We start from the raw sequence: 16618 nt of genomic DNA, 5'->3' as shown, positions 1-16618 counted from the left end.
CAGGGAAGAAACCTACTGAATCCTCTTTGGATCATTTTGTATTATCCCAGCTAATATTTAATTCTGTCAACTCAACTGAGTGAGAGGGGTAGCATGAGGATCAGAGGGAATATAACTGAAAATAACTTCTGAAATAAATTAGGCCTGTGGTGTGAAAAGACACCCTATTCCGCAATACTTTAGACAAGAGCAGTCAACAGCAGTGCCCTACAGAGGGAATAGGGTGCCATAGTGCCCTGTAGAGGGAATAGGGTGCCATAGTGACCTGTAGAGGGAATAGGGTGCCATAGTGCACTACAGAGGGAATAGGGTTCTATTTGAGACCTAACCCTGTACTTATTTCATTTTTTTATCCTAGAAACACAACTGCACAGTCACCTGTTTAGTTCAGTCAGCTACGCTGGCAAAGAGTCCGTAGAGTCACACAAGTAATTGCATTTTCAACTCATTTAATAGATTTGTTGCACACTTACAATCAGGGGATCTTAGAATACCCATCAGGGGGAGGATCTTAGAACACCCACCAGGGGGAGGATCTTAGAACACCCACCAGGGGGAGGATCTTAGAACACCCACCAGGGGGAGGATCTTAGAACACCCACCAGGGGGAGGATCTTAGAATACCCATCAGCATTACTACTGTAGCCTACCTACATGTTTCCCTATGCTACACATACATGACTTGTCGACAAATTCAGACAAGAATGTTTACAATAGCAAACAGACAATCAGTCAGTGCTCTCATCAATGAAGTTGGCCTCACTCAGTCACCATGACATACTGTATTGGGTGGCTTCCCAAAATGGCACCCTATTCCCTCTGTAGTGCACTATATAGGGAATAGAATGCAACTTCGGAGGCACCCTTGGATTTATCCACCACATAACAAATGAACGGCATCTATTAAATATGATGCTCATACCATATTACAGACACTATAATCTACTGATATGTCTCATACCATATTACTGACACTATAATCTACTGATATGTCTCATACCATATTACTGACACTATAATCTACTGATATGAGTCTCATACCATATTACAGACACTATAATCTATTGATATGAGTCTCATACCATATTACTGACACTATAATCTATTGATATGAGTCTCATACCATATTACTGACACTATAATCTATTGATATGAGTCTCATACCATATTACTGACACTATAATCTACTGATATGAGTCTCATACCATATTACAGACACTATAATCTATTGATATGAGTCTCATACCATATTACTGACACTATAATCTACTGATATGAGTCTCATACCATATTACAGACACCATAATCTATTGATATGAGTCTCATACCATGAAATGACATGCAGGGCTGTAGTTGTAGTACAATAAACAGATGTGAGAGTTCCAGAGTCCCGTCTTCTGTGATGATTCTGCCTGACAGAACCACAAACCCATTCTGACACTTCCCATAGACACACTGTGACTAACTGTGAACCGGAGACGCAGCGATAGTCCTTTCCTTCTGTACACACTGATACACCAATAGAAAATCACTGACATCGTGACTACTAATTTGTTCCACAAAAAGCATTAGCTAGCTGAAACTGCACCTTTGTTGATGGAGCTTGTGATCGTGATGGAGCTTGGTGAGCTGATTGCGGTGTATCCCATTGGCCCTGAGGTTGGCTTGTTGCTTGAACAGGTGATGTAGCCTTTAGCTTGACAGGCTAACCATGACTTCACATGGTTAGCCACATGGGGTGGGGCTAAAGCGTCCCCTGCCGTGACTGGGATTTGAACCCCAACCTGGTTAACACACGTGCATATCACAAAAAGACACTGTGCACACATCACAAACCCTTGACAAATGTGGCCTCGTTTTGTGCTAGATTCACTGTGCTCTGCTATACATGCTGGCAATACAGTGGCCTTGATTTCTTCATTTTCTTTAATACAGTACATGATTGTCGTAGAGAGTGCTACAGTCTATTAGTCTTCAGCTAATACCCTGCAAAGAAATGGAGCCCTCCATCCCTCTTTCTCTCTCTCTTCCTGTCCCTTGTATATAGGCTCGCTATTGTTTTTATTGTGTTCCTATTTCCTGTGTTACTATTTCCTGATTGCCTTGTCACTTTGATACCTATCCACATGTAATACTGTAATACCTCAACTACCTCGTACCCCTGCACATTGACTCAGTACTGGTACTCCTTATATATAGCCTCACAACTACCTCGTACCCCTGCACATTGACTCAGTACTGGTACTCCTTATATATAGCCTCACAACTACCTCGTACCCCTGCACATTGACTCAGTTTGTGTAATTGTGGTAAATGTGTTACTATTTCCTTATATACATTTTTCCAAATATTTGTCGTACTTTTTAACTCTGCACTGTTGGGAATGGGCTTGTAAATAAGCACTTCACTGTAAAGTCTACACCTGTTGTATTCGGCGTATGTGACCAATACAATTTGATTTGTATTGCTCGCTCCCTCCTTCTCCTTAGAGACGGTACTTCCTCAGCAGTTCTTGTTGCCACATGTACTTCCTCTCCGGGAAGCGTTCAGGAATCCTGATCCTGTGGAAGTCCTGGATGCAGCTCTCCAGTTCCTGCTCCGGTGTTAACTTCTCCTTGTTGGCTTTCCTCTTGGCTGCAGCCTCGCGGTGCTCCCTGATCCCCATGGTCCTCACCCGGAGCAGGTCCGTCTTCCTCCTCACCTCCGACGGCTGGAGCAGCTGAACGGGCCCTTTAGGGAAGGAGAGAGAAGAAGACATTTTATTAGACAGACACCTTTCAAAGCACCCAAAGTCACCCAAGGGATACAAAAAGGAGGTACACCCACACCTTTCTTCAGTGGCCGGTCCAGGGTCTGGGCGACGGGGTGAGGCTGACGGCTGACGGAACCACAGATGACTGTGCCCTGAGGGGAGCTGGCTTCTGATTGGGTCTCGGAGCAGGAAGTAGAGAGCTCGTTCAAAGATGTGCCGCTCTCTCCCTCGCGCTCACTCTTGTGGCTCTTGCAGCAGCAGTCGCAGTGGGACGAAGACCACCTGGATGGGCCACCTGGAGAAGAGACGTGTGGTGACACACACACACACACACACACACACACACACACACACACACACACACACACACACACACACACACACACACACACACACACAAACATTGAGTTTCATCTTGAATGAGCAAAATTCTCCTAACAACTGATTTCCATAACTGAAGTGACAGAAGTAGATAGAGACTGCAGGCTACAGTTCACAAATGACATATTGAATTCATCAGTTATCATAGACGTGAATAAATTGTTGTGACAAGAGAATCCTCACACAATACATTATTATTAGCTAACGCTCTCTCAGCCTACACTGACAGATGTGTAATCAAACAGACCGGTTACTGAACCGACAAACCCTGACAGATTTATAATGGAATGTCATCAAGACATCTTCCACAGGATGTAGGGAGAGTGGCAGCATCACTGACCTTTCATTACGGAATCTTTGAGTGTGTGTGTGTATGTGTGTATGTGTGTGTGTGTGTGTGTGTATGTGTGTGTGTGTGTGTGTGTGTGTGTGTGTGTGTGTGTGTGTGTAGAAGTGAGGGGTTTTAAACATTTCTCTTTCAGTTAAAGAAAGCTACAGCTCTGACCTCCTCTAGTTCTCCTCTAGTTCTCCTCTAGACCTCCTCTAGTTCTCCTCCTCTAGTTCTCCTCCTCTAGTTCTCCTCCTCTAGTTCTCCTCCTCTAGACCTCCTCTAGTTCTCCTCCTCTAGTTCTCCTCCTCTAGTTCTCCTCCTCTAGTTCTCCTCCTCTACACCTCCTCCTCTACACCTCCTCCTCTACACCTCCTCTAGTTCTCCTCCTCTACACCTCCTCCTCTACACCTCCTCCTCTACACCTCCTCCTCTACACCTCTGTCACAGTATCCAACGAAGGTGCCGCCCCTCCTCGGTCGGGCGGCGCTCGGCGGTCGTCGTCGCCGGCCTATTAGCTGCCATCGATCGTTGTTTCTGTGTCTTTGGGTTTTGTCTGTCTATCCCGCACCTGTTTTGTGTCTGTCATTAGTGGGGGGTTATTTAGTGTGTATTTTCAGTTTGGGTTCTCGTGCGGGATTGTTTATTGTCCACTCAGGACAGTTGTGTGTGTAGCCTGTTTCGATGGCCTGTGTAAGCTTTATTGCCGGGCTGCGCCCTGTGCGCTTTTTCCCTCGTGTTTATTTTGGGAATGTGTTTTCCCTGGCGGACTTTTTGAGCGCCCTGTGCCTTTCGGCTATTGTGTTTTGCCCGTTGCATTAAAACTCTGTTGCTCCGGCCCTCTGTCTCCTGCCCCTGATTCCGCATCTCCACTGGTCCTAGAATTCCGTGACAACCTCCTCCTCTACACCTCCACTAAACCTCCTCTAGTTCTCCTCTAGACGTCCTCCTCTAGACGTCCTCCTCTAGACGTCCTCCTTTAGACCTCCTCCTCTACACCTCCTCCTCTACACCTCCACTAAACCTCCTCTACACCTCCTCCTCAACACCTCCTCCTCTACACCTCCTCCTCTACACCTCCTCAACACCACCTCCTCAACACCACCTCCTCAACACCACCTCCTCTACACCTCCTCCTCTAAACCTCCTCCTCTAGACCTCCTCCGCTAGACCTCCTCCGCTAGACCTCCTCCTCTAGACCTCCTCCTCTAGACCTCCTCCTCTAGACCTCCTCCTCTAGACCTCCACTAAACCTCCTCTACACCTCCTCCTCAACACCTCCTCCTCTACACCTCCTCCTCTACACCTCCTCAACACCACCTCCTCAACACCACCTCCTCAACACCACCTCCTCTACACCTCCTCCTCTAAACCTCCTCCTCTAGACCTCCTCCGCTAGACCTCCTCCTCTAGACCTCCTCCGCTAGACCTCCTCCGCTAGACCTCCTCCTCTAGACCTCCTCCTCTAGACCTCCTCCTCTAGACCTCCACTAAACCTCCTCTAGTTCTCCTCTACACCTCCTCCTCTAGACCTCCTCCTCTACACCTCCTCTAGACCTCCTCCTCTAGTTGTCCTCTAGACCTCCTCTAAACCTCCTCTAGACCTCCTCCTCTAAACCTTCTCTAGTTCTCCTTTAGACCTCCTCTAGACCTCCACTAGACCTCCTCTACACCTCCTCTAGACCTCCTCCTCTAAACCTCCTCTAGTTCTCCTCTAGACCTCCTCTACACCTCCTCTAGACCTGCTCTAGACCTCCTCTAGACCTCCTCTAGACCTCCTCCTCTACACCTCCTCTACACCTCCTCCTCTACACCTCCTCTAGACCACCTCCTCTAGACCTCCTCTAGAACTCCTCTAGACCTCCTCTAGACCTCCTCCTCTAAACCTCCTCTAGACCTCCACTAAACCTCCTCTAGTTCTCCTCTAGACCTCCTCTAGACAGCCTAACACCCTCCGTTCCCTTCGTAACCACTTCTCGTCCTCGCCTCTGAAACCAAAGTCAGTCTGAATTTGTCCTACATGCCCACTAGACATTTCTCATTAAAACCATCACTGTAGCAACTTTATACAGTACACACAGATTCTCTCTCTCTCCCTCTCCCGCTCTCCCTCTCCCCAAAGAGGGTTCTACGTGGAACCAAAAAGGGTTTTCCTATGGGGACAGCCAAATAACCCTTTTGGAACCCTTTTTTCTATCAGTATACATAGTGAACTACTTTTGACGATGTTTAGGGAATAGGTTGTCTTTTGGGACGAAACCTAAGACATCATTAATCCTGGGTGTTACACATGCAGTAGCAGCAGAATGAGGTTGCTGAGATGGGGGAGGAACGAAGTGTGTGCGTGCGTGCGTGCATGTGTGTGTGTGTATGGGTCAGACTGGTTTTTTGACCTGCTGTCAGTGAGGATTGATACGAGCAGTAAAACTGACAGTGGTTCAACTGCCTGTGGATATGCCCTTACACACACACGCACAAACACACTCACACATAGACACACACACACACACACAATCACACAAAGACACACACACAGCCTCTGGATATGCTCTGAATAGGATGTTTTTCAGTAGACGTCTTACCAAGGTAAAATGTGTCTTCTGAACCTGAGGCCAGACTAGCAAATGAAAGAAGGCCAAGGTGCTGGGAAGGTTAGGAGGAAAACAGAAGACTACGACTGGGAAGGTTAGGAGGAAAACAGAAGACTACGACTGGGAAGGTTAGGAGGAAAACAGAAGACTACGACTGGGAAGGTTAGGAGGAAAACAGAAGACTACAGCTGGGAAGGTTAGGAGGAAAACAGAAGACTACGACTGGGAAGGTTAGGAGGAAAGCAGAAGACTACGACTGGGAAGGTTAGGAGGAAAACAGAAGACTACGACTGGGAAGGTTAGGAGGAAAACAGAAGACTACGACTGGGAAGGTTAGGAGGAAAGCAGAAGACTACGACTGGGAAGGTTAGGAGGAAAGCAGAAGACTACGACTGGGAAGGTTAGGAGGAAAACAGAAGACTACGACTGGGAAGGTTAGGAGGAAAGCAGAAGACTACGACTGGGAAGGTTAGGAGGAAAGCAGAAGACTACGACTGGGAAGGTTAGGAGGAAAGCAGAAGACTACGACTGGGAAGGTTAGGAGGAAAGCAGAAGACTACGACTGGGAAGGTTAGGAGGAAAACAGAAGACTACGACTGGGAAGGTTAGGAGGAAAACAGAAGACTACGACTGGGAAGGTTAGGAGGAAAGCAGAAGACTACGACTGGGAAGGTTAGGAGGAAAACAGAAGACTACGACTGGGAAGGTTAGGAGGAAAACAGAAGACTACGACTGGGAAGGTTAGGAGGAAAGCAGAAGACTACGACTGGGAAGGTTAGGAGGAAAACAGAAGACTACGACTGGGAAGGTTAGGAGGAAAACAGAAGACTACGACTGGGAAGGTTAGGAGGAAAGCAGAAGACTACGACTGGGAAGGTTAGGAGGAAAGCAGAAGACTACGACTGGGAAGGTTAGGAGGAAAACAGAAGACTACGACTGGGAAGGTTAGGAGGAAAACAGAAGACTACGACTGGGAAGGTTAGGAGGAAAACAGAAGACTACGACTGGGAAGGTTAGGAGGAAAACAGAAGACTACAGCTGGGAAGGTTAGGAGGAAAACAGAAGACTACGACTGGGAAGGTTAGGAGGAAAACAGAAGACTACGACTGGGAAGGTTAGGAGGAAAACAGAAGACTACAGCTGGGAAGGTTAGGAGGAAAACAGAAGACTATGACTGGGAAGGTTAGGAGGAAAACAGAAGACTACAGCTGGGAAGGTTAGGACTACAGCTGGGAAGGTTAGGAGGGAAACAGAAGATTACGACTGGGAAGGTTAGGAGGAAAACAGAAGACTACGACTGGGAAGGTTACGAGGAAAACAGAAGACTACGACTGGGAAGGTTAGGAGGAAAACAGAAGACTACGACTGGGAAGGTTAGGAGGATTAAATGGACGGGGGAACCTCATCCTAGATCAGCATTCCTACTCTGAGACTCTTTGTGAATACAGGCCCTGGCTTTGTGGCTTTACAGACTACAAGCATTCAATTATTCATTTATTTTCAAATTTGTTTTATATTCACGCATGTCTTTGAGGACCTTGTATCTGCCCTGAAGAAACATTATTCCATTTCAACGTTCCAATTTCAGTTTTTTAATTTTCTATATCCTGGAAGGGAAGACATCCCCAATGACTTCTCTCTGATCTCCATGGCTTACAGGAATAAAACTATATAAAACAATAATACAACTACTCAAGCATAGACAGTGTAAATGGACATGTAATTGTTTTCCCCATACAAGGCTCTAGTGTCAACAGCAATAACATGTCTCAAAATGAGTAATCATTGGGCCATTACCTGCAGACAGTGTTTACGTCCCAAATAACACCCTATTCCCGACACAGTGCACTACTTCTGTCCAGGGCTCATAGAGCTCTGGTCAAAAGTAGTGCACTATATAGAGAATAGGGTGTCATTTGGTATGCAAGCCCAGTGCATACATCAATTGATATGAACAGGGAGTGTAGTTCAACAGGGATTTGAGCCTCTCAGCTTTTTACTGTAATAACAGCCTCATCTCTGCATAGTGATGTGACTGCATTAGTCTGATAGCAGAGAGAGAGTTTCCCATGCCAATAAAGCCCCTTGAATTGAATTGAGAGAGAGGCTAACAGCTTTTTAATGGCTAATCCATGGCTGAGTCCCAAATGGTACCCTAGTCCCTATATAGTCTACTACTTTTGATCAAGGCCCTATGAGTCCTGGTCAGAAGTAGGGCACTGTAATAGGGAATAGGGTGCCATTTGGGACGGGAACTGAGTAAAGAGGCATATCAGACCATCAATGTCTCCTCATAGAGAGAATCAGACTGCATTGGGAGCCGTGCCCACCAACACCCAAAGAGGGGGGAGGGTGGGAGGGAAACAGAGGGGGGCAGGGAGGGAGAGAAACAGAGAGGGAGGGAGAAAGAGGGAGAGAAATAGAGAGGGAGGGATGGAGAGAAACAGAGGGAGGGATGAGAGAAACAGAGGGAGAGAAACAAGGAGGAAAAGAGAGAAACAGAGGGAGTGAGGGGGAGGGAGAGAAACAGGCAGGGAGGGAGAGAGAGAAAGAGGGAGAGAAACAGGGATAGAGGGAGAGAGAGAGGGAATCAAAGATGGAGGGAGGAAGAGAAACGGAGGGAGAGAAACAAGGAGGAAAAGAGAGAAACAGAGGGAGTGAGGGGGAGGGAGAGAAACAGGCAGGGAGGGAGAGAGAGAAAGAGGGAGAGAAACAGGGATAGAGGGAGAGAGAGAGGGAATCAAAGATGGAGGGAGGAAGAGAAACGAAGGGAGAGAAACAGAGGGAGGGAGAGAGAGAAACAAGGAGGGAAAGAAGAGTGGATGCTAGTGAGTATTGTTTTAAATGGATGGTCGCTGCATCACATCAACATCATGGTTAATGTAGAGGCAGAGATAAAATATAGTGGTTGGCTAGGAACAAGGCCAGAGACCAAATAATTACATCTCCTCATCGGAGATGATCTCTGTACTGAGAAATAACAGAGCATGTCAAATCAAACTTTATTTGTCACGTGCGCCGAATACAACAGGTATACCTGACAGTGAAATGCTGAATACAACAGGTGTAGACCTGACAGTGAAACGCTGAATACAACAGGTATACCTGACAGTGAAATGCTGAATACAACAGGTGTAGTAGACCTGACAGTGAAACGCTGAATACAACAGGTGTAGACCTGACAGTGAAACGCTGAATACAACAGGTGTAGACCTGACAGTGAAACGCTTACTGACAGGCTCTAACCAACAGTGCAATTTCTAATAAAAAAAACGGTATTAGGAGAACAATAAGTAAGTAAACAAATCGAAACAGTAAAAAGACAGTGAAAAATAACAGTAGCGAGGCTATTTACAGGCACCGGTTAGTCAGGCTGATTGAGGTAGTATGTACATGTAGATATGGTTAAAGTGACTATGCATATATGATAAACAGAGAGTAGCAGTAGCGTAAAAGAGGGGTTGGGGGGGCACACAATGCAGATAGCCCGGGTAGCCAATGTGCGGGGGCACTGGTTGGTTGGGCTAATTGAGGTAATATATACAGTTGAAGTCGTAAGTTTACATACACTTAGGTTGGAGTCATTAAAACTCATTTTTCAACAACTCCACAAATTTCTTGTTAACAAACTATAGTTTTGGCAAGTCGGTTAGGACCTCTACTTTGTGCATGACACAAGTCATTTCTCCAACAATTGTTTACAGACACATTATTTCACTTATAATTCACTGTTCAGGAGTCTTATGGCTTGAGGGTAGAAGCTGTTAAGGAGCCTTTTGGACCTTGACTTGGTGCTCCGGTACTGCTTGCCGTGCGGTAGCAGAGAGAACAGTCTATGACTAGGATGGCTGGAGTCTTTGACAATTTTTAGGGCCTACCTCTGACACCGCCTGGTATAGAGGTCCTGGAGGGCAGGCAGCTTGGTCCCAGTGATGTACTGGGCCGTACGCACTACCCTCTGTAGTGCCTTGTGGTCGTAGGCTGAGCAGTTGCCGTACCAGGCAGTGATGCAACCAGTCAGGATGCTCTCGATGTTGCAGCTGTAGAACCTTTTGAGGATCTGAGGACCCATGCCAAATCTTTTTAGTTTCCTGAGGGGGAATAGGCTTTGTCGTGCCCTCTTCACGACTGTCTTGGTGTGTGGACAACAAGGAACTTGAAGCTCTCGACCTGCTCCACTACAGCCCCGTCGATGAGAGTGGGGGCGTGCTCGGCCCTCCTTTTCCTGTAGTCCACAATCATCTCCTTAGTCTTGGTTACATTGAGGGATAGGTTGTTAGGCCAGGTCTCTGACCTCCTCCCTATAGGCTGTCTCGTCGTTGTCGGTGATCAGGCCTACAACTGATGTGTCATCAGCAAACTTAATGATGGTGTTGGAGTCGTGCCTGGCCATGCTGTCATGGGTGAACAAGGAGTACAGGAGGGGACTGAGCACGCACCCCTGAGGGGCGCCAGTGTTGAGGATTAGCGTGGCAGATGTGTTGCTACCTACCCTCATCACCTGGGGGCGGCCTGTCAGGAAGTCCAGGATCCAGTTGCAGAGGGAAGTGGTTAAGGGCATTCACAAGGGCATTCACCACCCCCTCTGTCTCTTGATCTCTCACTCTCCTAGAAACCCCATAATAGCGTCATACACATTTCAGGGCAGTTACTGTTGAAGGTTTGTTTTCTATACAGAACATCCATGATGGAAACAAACTTTAACAGTACAGAAAAAAACATGTCCTTTCAGGAACTGCATCCATAACCTGACATACACGTTTTAAATCTTTATATCTTTTAATATTTTATATGCCTTGTTCCTAGACAACCACGCCTTGTTCCTAGACGACCGCGCTTTGTTCCTAGACGACCGCGCCTTGTTCCTAGACGACCGCGCCTTGTTCCTAGACAACCGCGCCTTGTTCCTAGACAACCGCGCCTTGTTCCTAGAGGACCGCGCCTTGTTCCTAGACGACCGCGCCTTGTTCCTAGACGACCGCGCCTTGTTCCTAGACGACTGCGCCTTGTTCCTAGACGACCGCGCCTTGTTCCTAGACGACCGCGCCTTGTTCCTAGACGACCACTACATTAGCTCATAATAATACCTTAAGCGAGAGTAATCTGCTGCTCAAAATCATTATTATTATTTATTTTTTATGAAATTTAAAAAAATGTAAACTTATGATTTTTTTCAAAAGTAATCTGCTGCTCCACTCCTGACCCAGACAGACACACCCAGACAGACACACCCAGACAGACACACCCAGACAGACAGACACACCCAGACAGACAGACACACCCAGACAGACAGACACACCCAGACAGACAGACACACCCAAACAGACAGACACACCCAGACAGACATACACACCCAGACAGACAGACACACCCAGACAGACACACCCAGATATGCGCACACACACAGTGTGAACTCTGCAGGCCCTAACAGCAGACAATTCCATCCATCATCAGTCTGAAGCCTCAGACAACCAGACCAGCACAGACACACAAACACAAACACAAACACACACATATACACACACACACACACACACACTGAAGTCTCAGACACCCAGACATGCCTGTTCTTCAATGTTTAGTTTTCAATGGCAGCCTAGGCCCAGATTTACAAAACCTTCTTAAGAAGACATTTGTTCTTAACTGCATTTCTTTCCTTAACGATAGAAGGTTCTTGGAAATGTTTTTGCTTTAAATCTTGCTGAACTTTTTCCATTTCTGAAAACAACAAACGTGTTTGTTTCTTATCAGGTGTTGGTTGGGTTTGTTGTGTGTCCTTGTTTCAAATAACAAAGGCTTTTATATACATTACCGCTCAAAAGTTTGGGGTCACATAGAAATGTCCTTCTTTAAAAAAAAATTTTTTTAAGCCCATTAAAATAACATGAAATTGATCAGAAATACAGTGTAGACATTGTTAATATTGTAAATGACTATTGTAGCTGGAAATGATCAATGATGAAAATGATCAATTATCCTTTTAAAATTATGAACTTGGATTAGCTAACACAACGTGTCATTAGAACACAGGAGTGATGGTTGCTAATAATGGGCCTCTGTAGATATTCCATAAAAAATCTGCCATTTCCACCTCCAATAGTCATTTACAATATTAACAATGTCTACACTGTTTTTCTGGTCAATTTGATGTTATTTTCATGGACAATTTGTATTTTTATTTTCTTTCAAAGACAAGGAAACTTCTATGTGACCCCAAACTTTTGAACGGTAGTGTTCTCCAAACCAACACAAAACCACTGGTGGAAAAATCAAAGCTGAACGCAGTGAATAAACAGAGGGTGTGCATCCTTAATGACACACACACACACACACACACACTTTCTCTCTCTAACACACACATATAAACTACAGACTGTGTCTCTTTGATCAGATATTCTGTCTCCAGTGAGTTCCTCCATCTGACCCCCTCTGTCTCCAGTGACTCCCTCTGTCTCCAGTGAGTTCCTCCATCTGACCCCCTCTGTCTCCAGTGACTCCCTCTGTCTCCAGTGAGTTCCTCCATCTGACCCCCTCTGTCTCCAGTGACTCCCTCTGTCTCCAAAGAGTTCCTCCGTCTGACCCCCTCTGTCTCCAGAGAGTTCCTCCATCTGACCCCCTCTGTCTCCAGTGAGTTCCTTCATCTGACTCCCTCTGTCTCCAGAGAGTTCCTCTGTCTCCAGTGAGTTCCTCTGTCTCCAGTGAGTTCCTCCATCTGACCCCCTCTGTCTCCAGTGACTCCCTCTGTCTCCAGTGAGTTCCTCCGTCTGACCCCCTCTGTCTCCAGAGAGTTCCTCTGTCTCCAGTGACTCCCTCTGTCTCCAGTCAGTTCCTCTGTCTCCAGTGAGTTCCTCCATCTGACCCCCTCTGTCTCCAGTGAGTTCCTCCGTCTGACTCCCTCTGTCTCCAGTGAGTTCCTCTGTCTCCAGTCAGTTCCTCCGTCTGACTCCCTCTGTCTCCAGTGAGTTCCTCTGTCTCCAGTGAGTTCCTTCATCTGACTCCCTCTGTCTCCAGTGAGTTCCTCTGTCTCCAGTGAGTTCCTCTGTCTCCAGTGAGTTCCTCTGTCTCCAGAGAGTTCCTCCATCTGACTCCCTCTGTCTCCAGAGAGTTCCTCTGTCTCCAGTGACTCCCTCTGTCTCCAGTGAGTTCCTCCATCTGACCCCCTCTGTCTCCAGTGAGTTCCTCCGTCTGACTCCCTCTGTCTCCAGTGAGTTCCTCTGTCTCCAGTCAGTTCCTCCGTCTGACTCCCTCTGTCTCCAGTGAGTTCCTCTGTCTCCAGTGAGTTCCTTCATCTGACTCCCTCTGTCTCCAGTGAGTTCCTCTGTCTCCAGTGAGTTCCTCTGTCTCCAGTGAGTTCCTCTGTCTCCAGAGAGTTCCTCCATCTGACTCCCTCTGTCTCCAGAGAGTTCCTCTGTCTCCAGTGACTCCCTCTGTCTCCAGTGAGTTCCTCCATCTGACTCCCTCTGTCTCCAGGGAGTTCCTCCGTCTGACTCCCTCTGTCTCCAGTCAGTTCCTCCGTCTGACTCCCTCTGTCTCCAGTCAGTTCCTCTGTCTCCAGTGAGTTCCTTCATCTGACTCCCTCTGTCTCCAGTGAGTTCCTTCATCTGACTCCCTCTGTCTCCAGTGAGTTCCTCTGTCTCCAGTGAGTTCCTCCATCTGACTCACTCTGTCTCCAGTGAGTTCCTCTGTCTCCAGTGAGTTCCTCTGTCTCCAGTGAGTTCCTTCATCTGACTCCCTCTATCTCCAGTGAGTTCCTTCATCTGACTCCCTCTGTCTCCAGTGAGTTCCTCTGTCTCCAGTGAGTTCCTCTGTCTCCAGTGAGTTCCTCCATCTGACTCCCTCTGTCTCCAGTGAGTTCCTTCATCTGACTCCCTCTGTCTCCAGTGAGTTCCTCTGTCTCCAGTGAGTTCCTCCATCTGACTCCCTCTGTCTCCAGTGACTCCCTCTGTCTCCAGTGAGTTCCTTCATCTGACTCCAGTGAGTTCCTCCGTCCCTGCCACTGCCTTAGGCCAAGCCTTGTTTACGTGCTTATTAAATCACAAATTAGGCCAGAGTGTCCTTGCATGGGGATAAGCTATCAAGCCTGGCAGAGACAGCAGGGATTAATGTCCTTAGACAGACAGACAGAGACAGACAGAGAGACAGAGAAACCTATAATACTCAGACAGCTAGCCACAAAAAGTAGGGGTAGTATTCATAGTGTCTCAGTGTAGGAGGGCTGATCTAGGATCAGTCCCCATCTGTCCATGTAATCTCAGTCATTATAATCTAAGGCAAAATGCATCCTAGATCAGCATTAATCTAACACAGGAAGAGCAAGGTTCATTTGAGGAGGTCGCCCCGCCCCCTCCCAGACCTATGGCTAAAGTACATCATTATGTCTCTACAACTGGGTTTAATGATGCCTGGAATAATATGTGCATAGATTAAAATAACTGAATCCTAAATGACCAGCCCACCCACTCTAGAGCAACCCTTAATCACACACACACACACACACACACACACACACACACACACACACACACACACACACACACACACACACACACACACACACACACACACACACACACACTAAATAGGATGCGTAGCAATGAGAGAAAGAGCTGACGGGACACTGAGATGGTTCCGGAATGATCGGGGGTGGGAACCGCCAGAGGTTGATTTAATAAGGAGCTCATTGAACTAATCCAAGGACAAGATAGATGGTTAGAAGCCCACCAGTCTATATAGTAGAGTTAGATGGTTAGAAGCCCACCAGTCTATATAGTAGAGTTAGATGGTTAGAAGCCCACCAGTCTATATAGTAGAGTTAGATGGTTAGAAGCCCACCAGTCTATATAGTAGAGTTAGATGGTTAGAAGCCCACCAGTCTATATAGTAGAGTTAGATGGTTAGAAGCCCACCAGTCTATATAGTAGAGTTAGATGGTTAGAAGCCCACCAGTCTATATAGTAGAGTTAGATGGTTAGAAGCCCACCAGTCTATATAGTAGAGTTAGATGGTTAGAAGCCCACCAGTCTATATAGTAGAGTTAGATGGTTAGAAGCCCACCAGTCTATATAGTAGAGTTAGATGGTTAGAAGCCCACCAGTCTATATAGTAGAGTTAGATGGTTAGAAGCCCACCAGTCTATATAGTAGAGTTAGATGGTTAGAAGCCCACCAGTCTATATAGTAGAGTTAGATGGTTAGAAGCCCACCAGTCTATATAGTAGAGTTAGATGGTTAGAAGCCCACCAGTCTATATAGTAGAGTTAGATGGTTAGAAGCCCACCAGTCTATATAGTAGAGTTAGATGGTTAGAAGCCCACCAGTCTATATAGTAGAGTTAGATGGTTAGAAGCCCACCAGTCTATATAGTAGAGTTAGATGGTTAGAAGCCCACCAGTCTATATAGTAGAGTTAGATGGTTAGAAGCCCACCAGTCTATATAGTAGAGTTAGATGGTTAGAAGCCCACCAGTCTATATAGTAGAGTTAGATGGTTAGAAGCCCACCAGTCTATATAGTAGAGTTAGATGGTTAGAAGCCCACCAGTCTATATAGTAGAGTTAGATGGTTAGAAGCCCACCAGTCTATATAGTAGAGTTAGATGGTTAGAAGCCCACCAGTCTATATAGTAGAGATAGATGGTTAGAAGCCCACCAGTCTATATAGTAGAGTTAGATGGTTAGAAGCCCACCAGTCTATATAGTAGAGTTAGATGGTTAGAAGCCCACCAGTCTATATAGTAGAGATAGATGGTTAGAAGCCCACCAGTCTATATAGTAGAGTTAGATGGTTAGAAGCCCACCAGTCTATATAGTAGAGTTAGATGGTTAGAAGCCCACCAGTCTATATAGTAGAGTTAGATGGTTAGAAGCCCACCAGTCTATATAGTAGAGTTAGATGGTTAGAAGCCCACCAGTCTATATAGTAGAGTTAGATGGTTAGAAGCCCACCAGTCTATATAGTAGAGTTAGATGGTTAGAAGCCCACCAGTCTATATAGTAGAGTTAGATGGTTAGAAGCCCACCAGTCTATATAGTAGAGTTAGATGGTTAGAAGCCCACCAGTCTATATAGTAGAGTTAGATGGTTAGAAGCCCACCAGTCTATATAGTAGAGTTAGATGGTTAGAAGCCCACCAGTCTATATAGTAGAGTTAGATGGTTAGAAGCCCACCAGTCTATATAGTAGAGTTAGATGGTTAGAAGCCCACCAGTCTATATAGTAGAGTTAGATGGTTAGAAGCCCACCAGTCTATATAGTAGAGTTAGATGGTTAGAAGCCCACCAGTCTATATAGTAGAGTTAGATGGTTAGAAGCCCACCAGTCTATATAGTAGAGTTAGATGGTTAGAAGCCCACCAGTCTATATAGTAGAGTTAGATGGTTAGAAGCCCACCAGTCTATATAGTAGAGTTAGATGGTTAGAAGCCCACCAGTCTATATAGTAGAGTTAGATGGTTAGAAGCCCACCAGTCTATATAGTAGAGTTAGATGGTTAGAAGCCCACCAGTCTATATAGTAGAGTTAGATGGTTAGAAGCCCACCAGTCTATATAGTAGAGTTAGATGGTTAGAAG

The 16618-nt window shown here is 46.2% G+C and overlaps 1 protein-coding gene across 1 annotated transcript in view; it reads right to left on the bottom strand.

Moving 5' to 3' along the window:
* Positions 1–331: 331 nt before the first annotated feature.
* LOC106604222 (BTB/POZ domain-containing protein KCTD16) overlaps positions 332–16618 on the bottom strand; it is a 36600-nt gene continuing 20313 nt past the window's right edge. Inside the window, exons 2-3 of the mRNA XM_014198676.2 lie at positions 2829–3047; positions 332–2730 (exon numbers count right to left, since the gene is read on the bottom strand). Coding sequence (XP_014054151.1) covers positions 2486–2730; positions 2829–3047 — 464 coding nt within the window. The 3' untranslated portion in view covers positions 332–2485. The remainder of the gene's footprint in view (positions 2731–2828; positions 3048–16618) is intronic.

The sequence above is a fragment of the Salmo salar genome, chromosome ssa05 (assembly GCF_905237065.1).
Source record: "Salmo salar chromosome ssa05, Ssal_v3.1, whole genome shotgun sequence".
NCBI lineage: Eukaryota > Metazoa > Chordata > Actinopteri > Salmoniformes > Salmonidae > Salmo > Salmo salar.
This window is presented reverse-complemented; position numbering and strand designations above follow the sequence as displayed.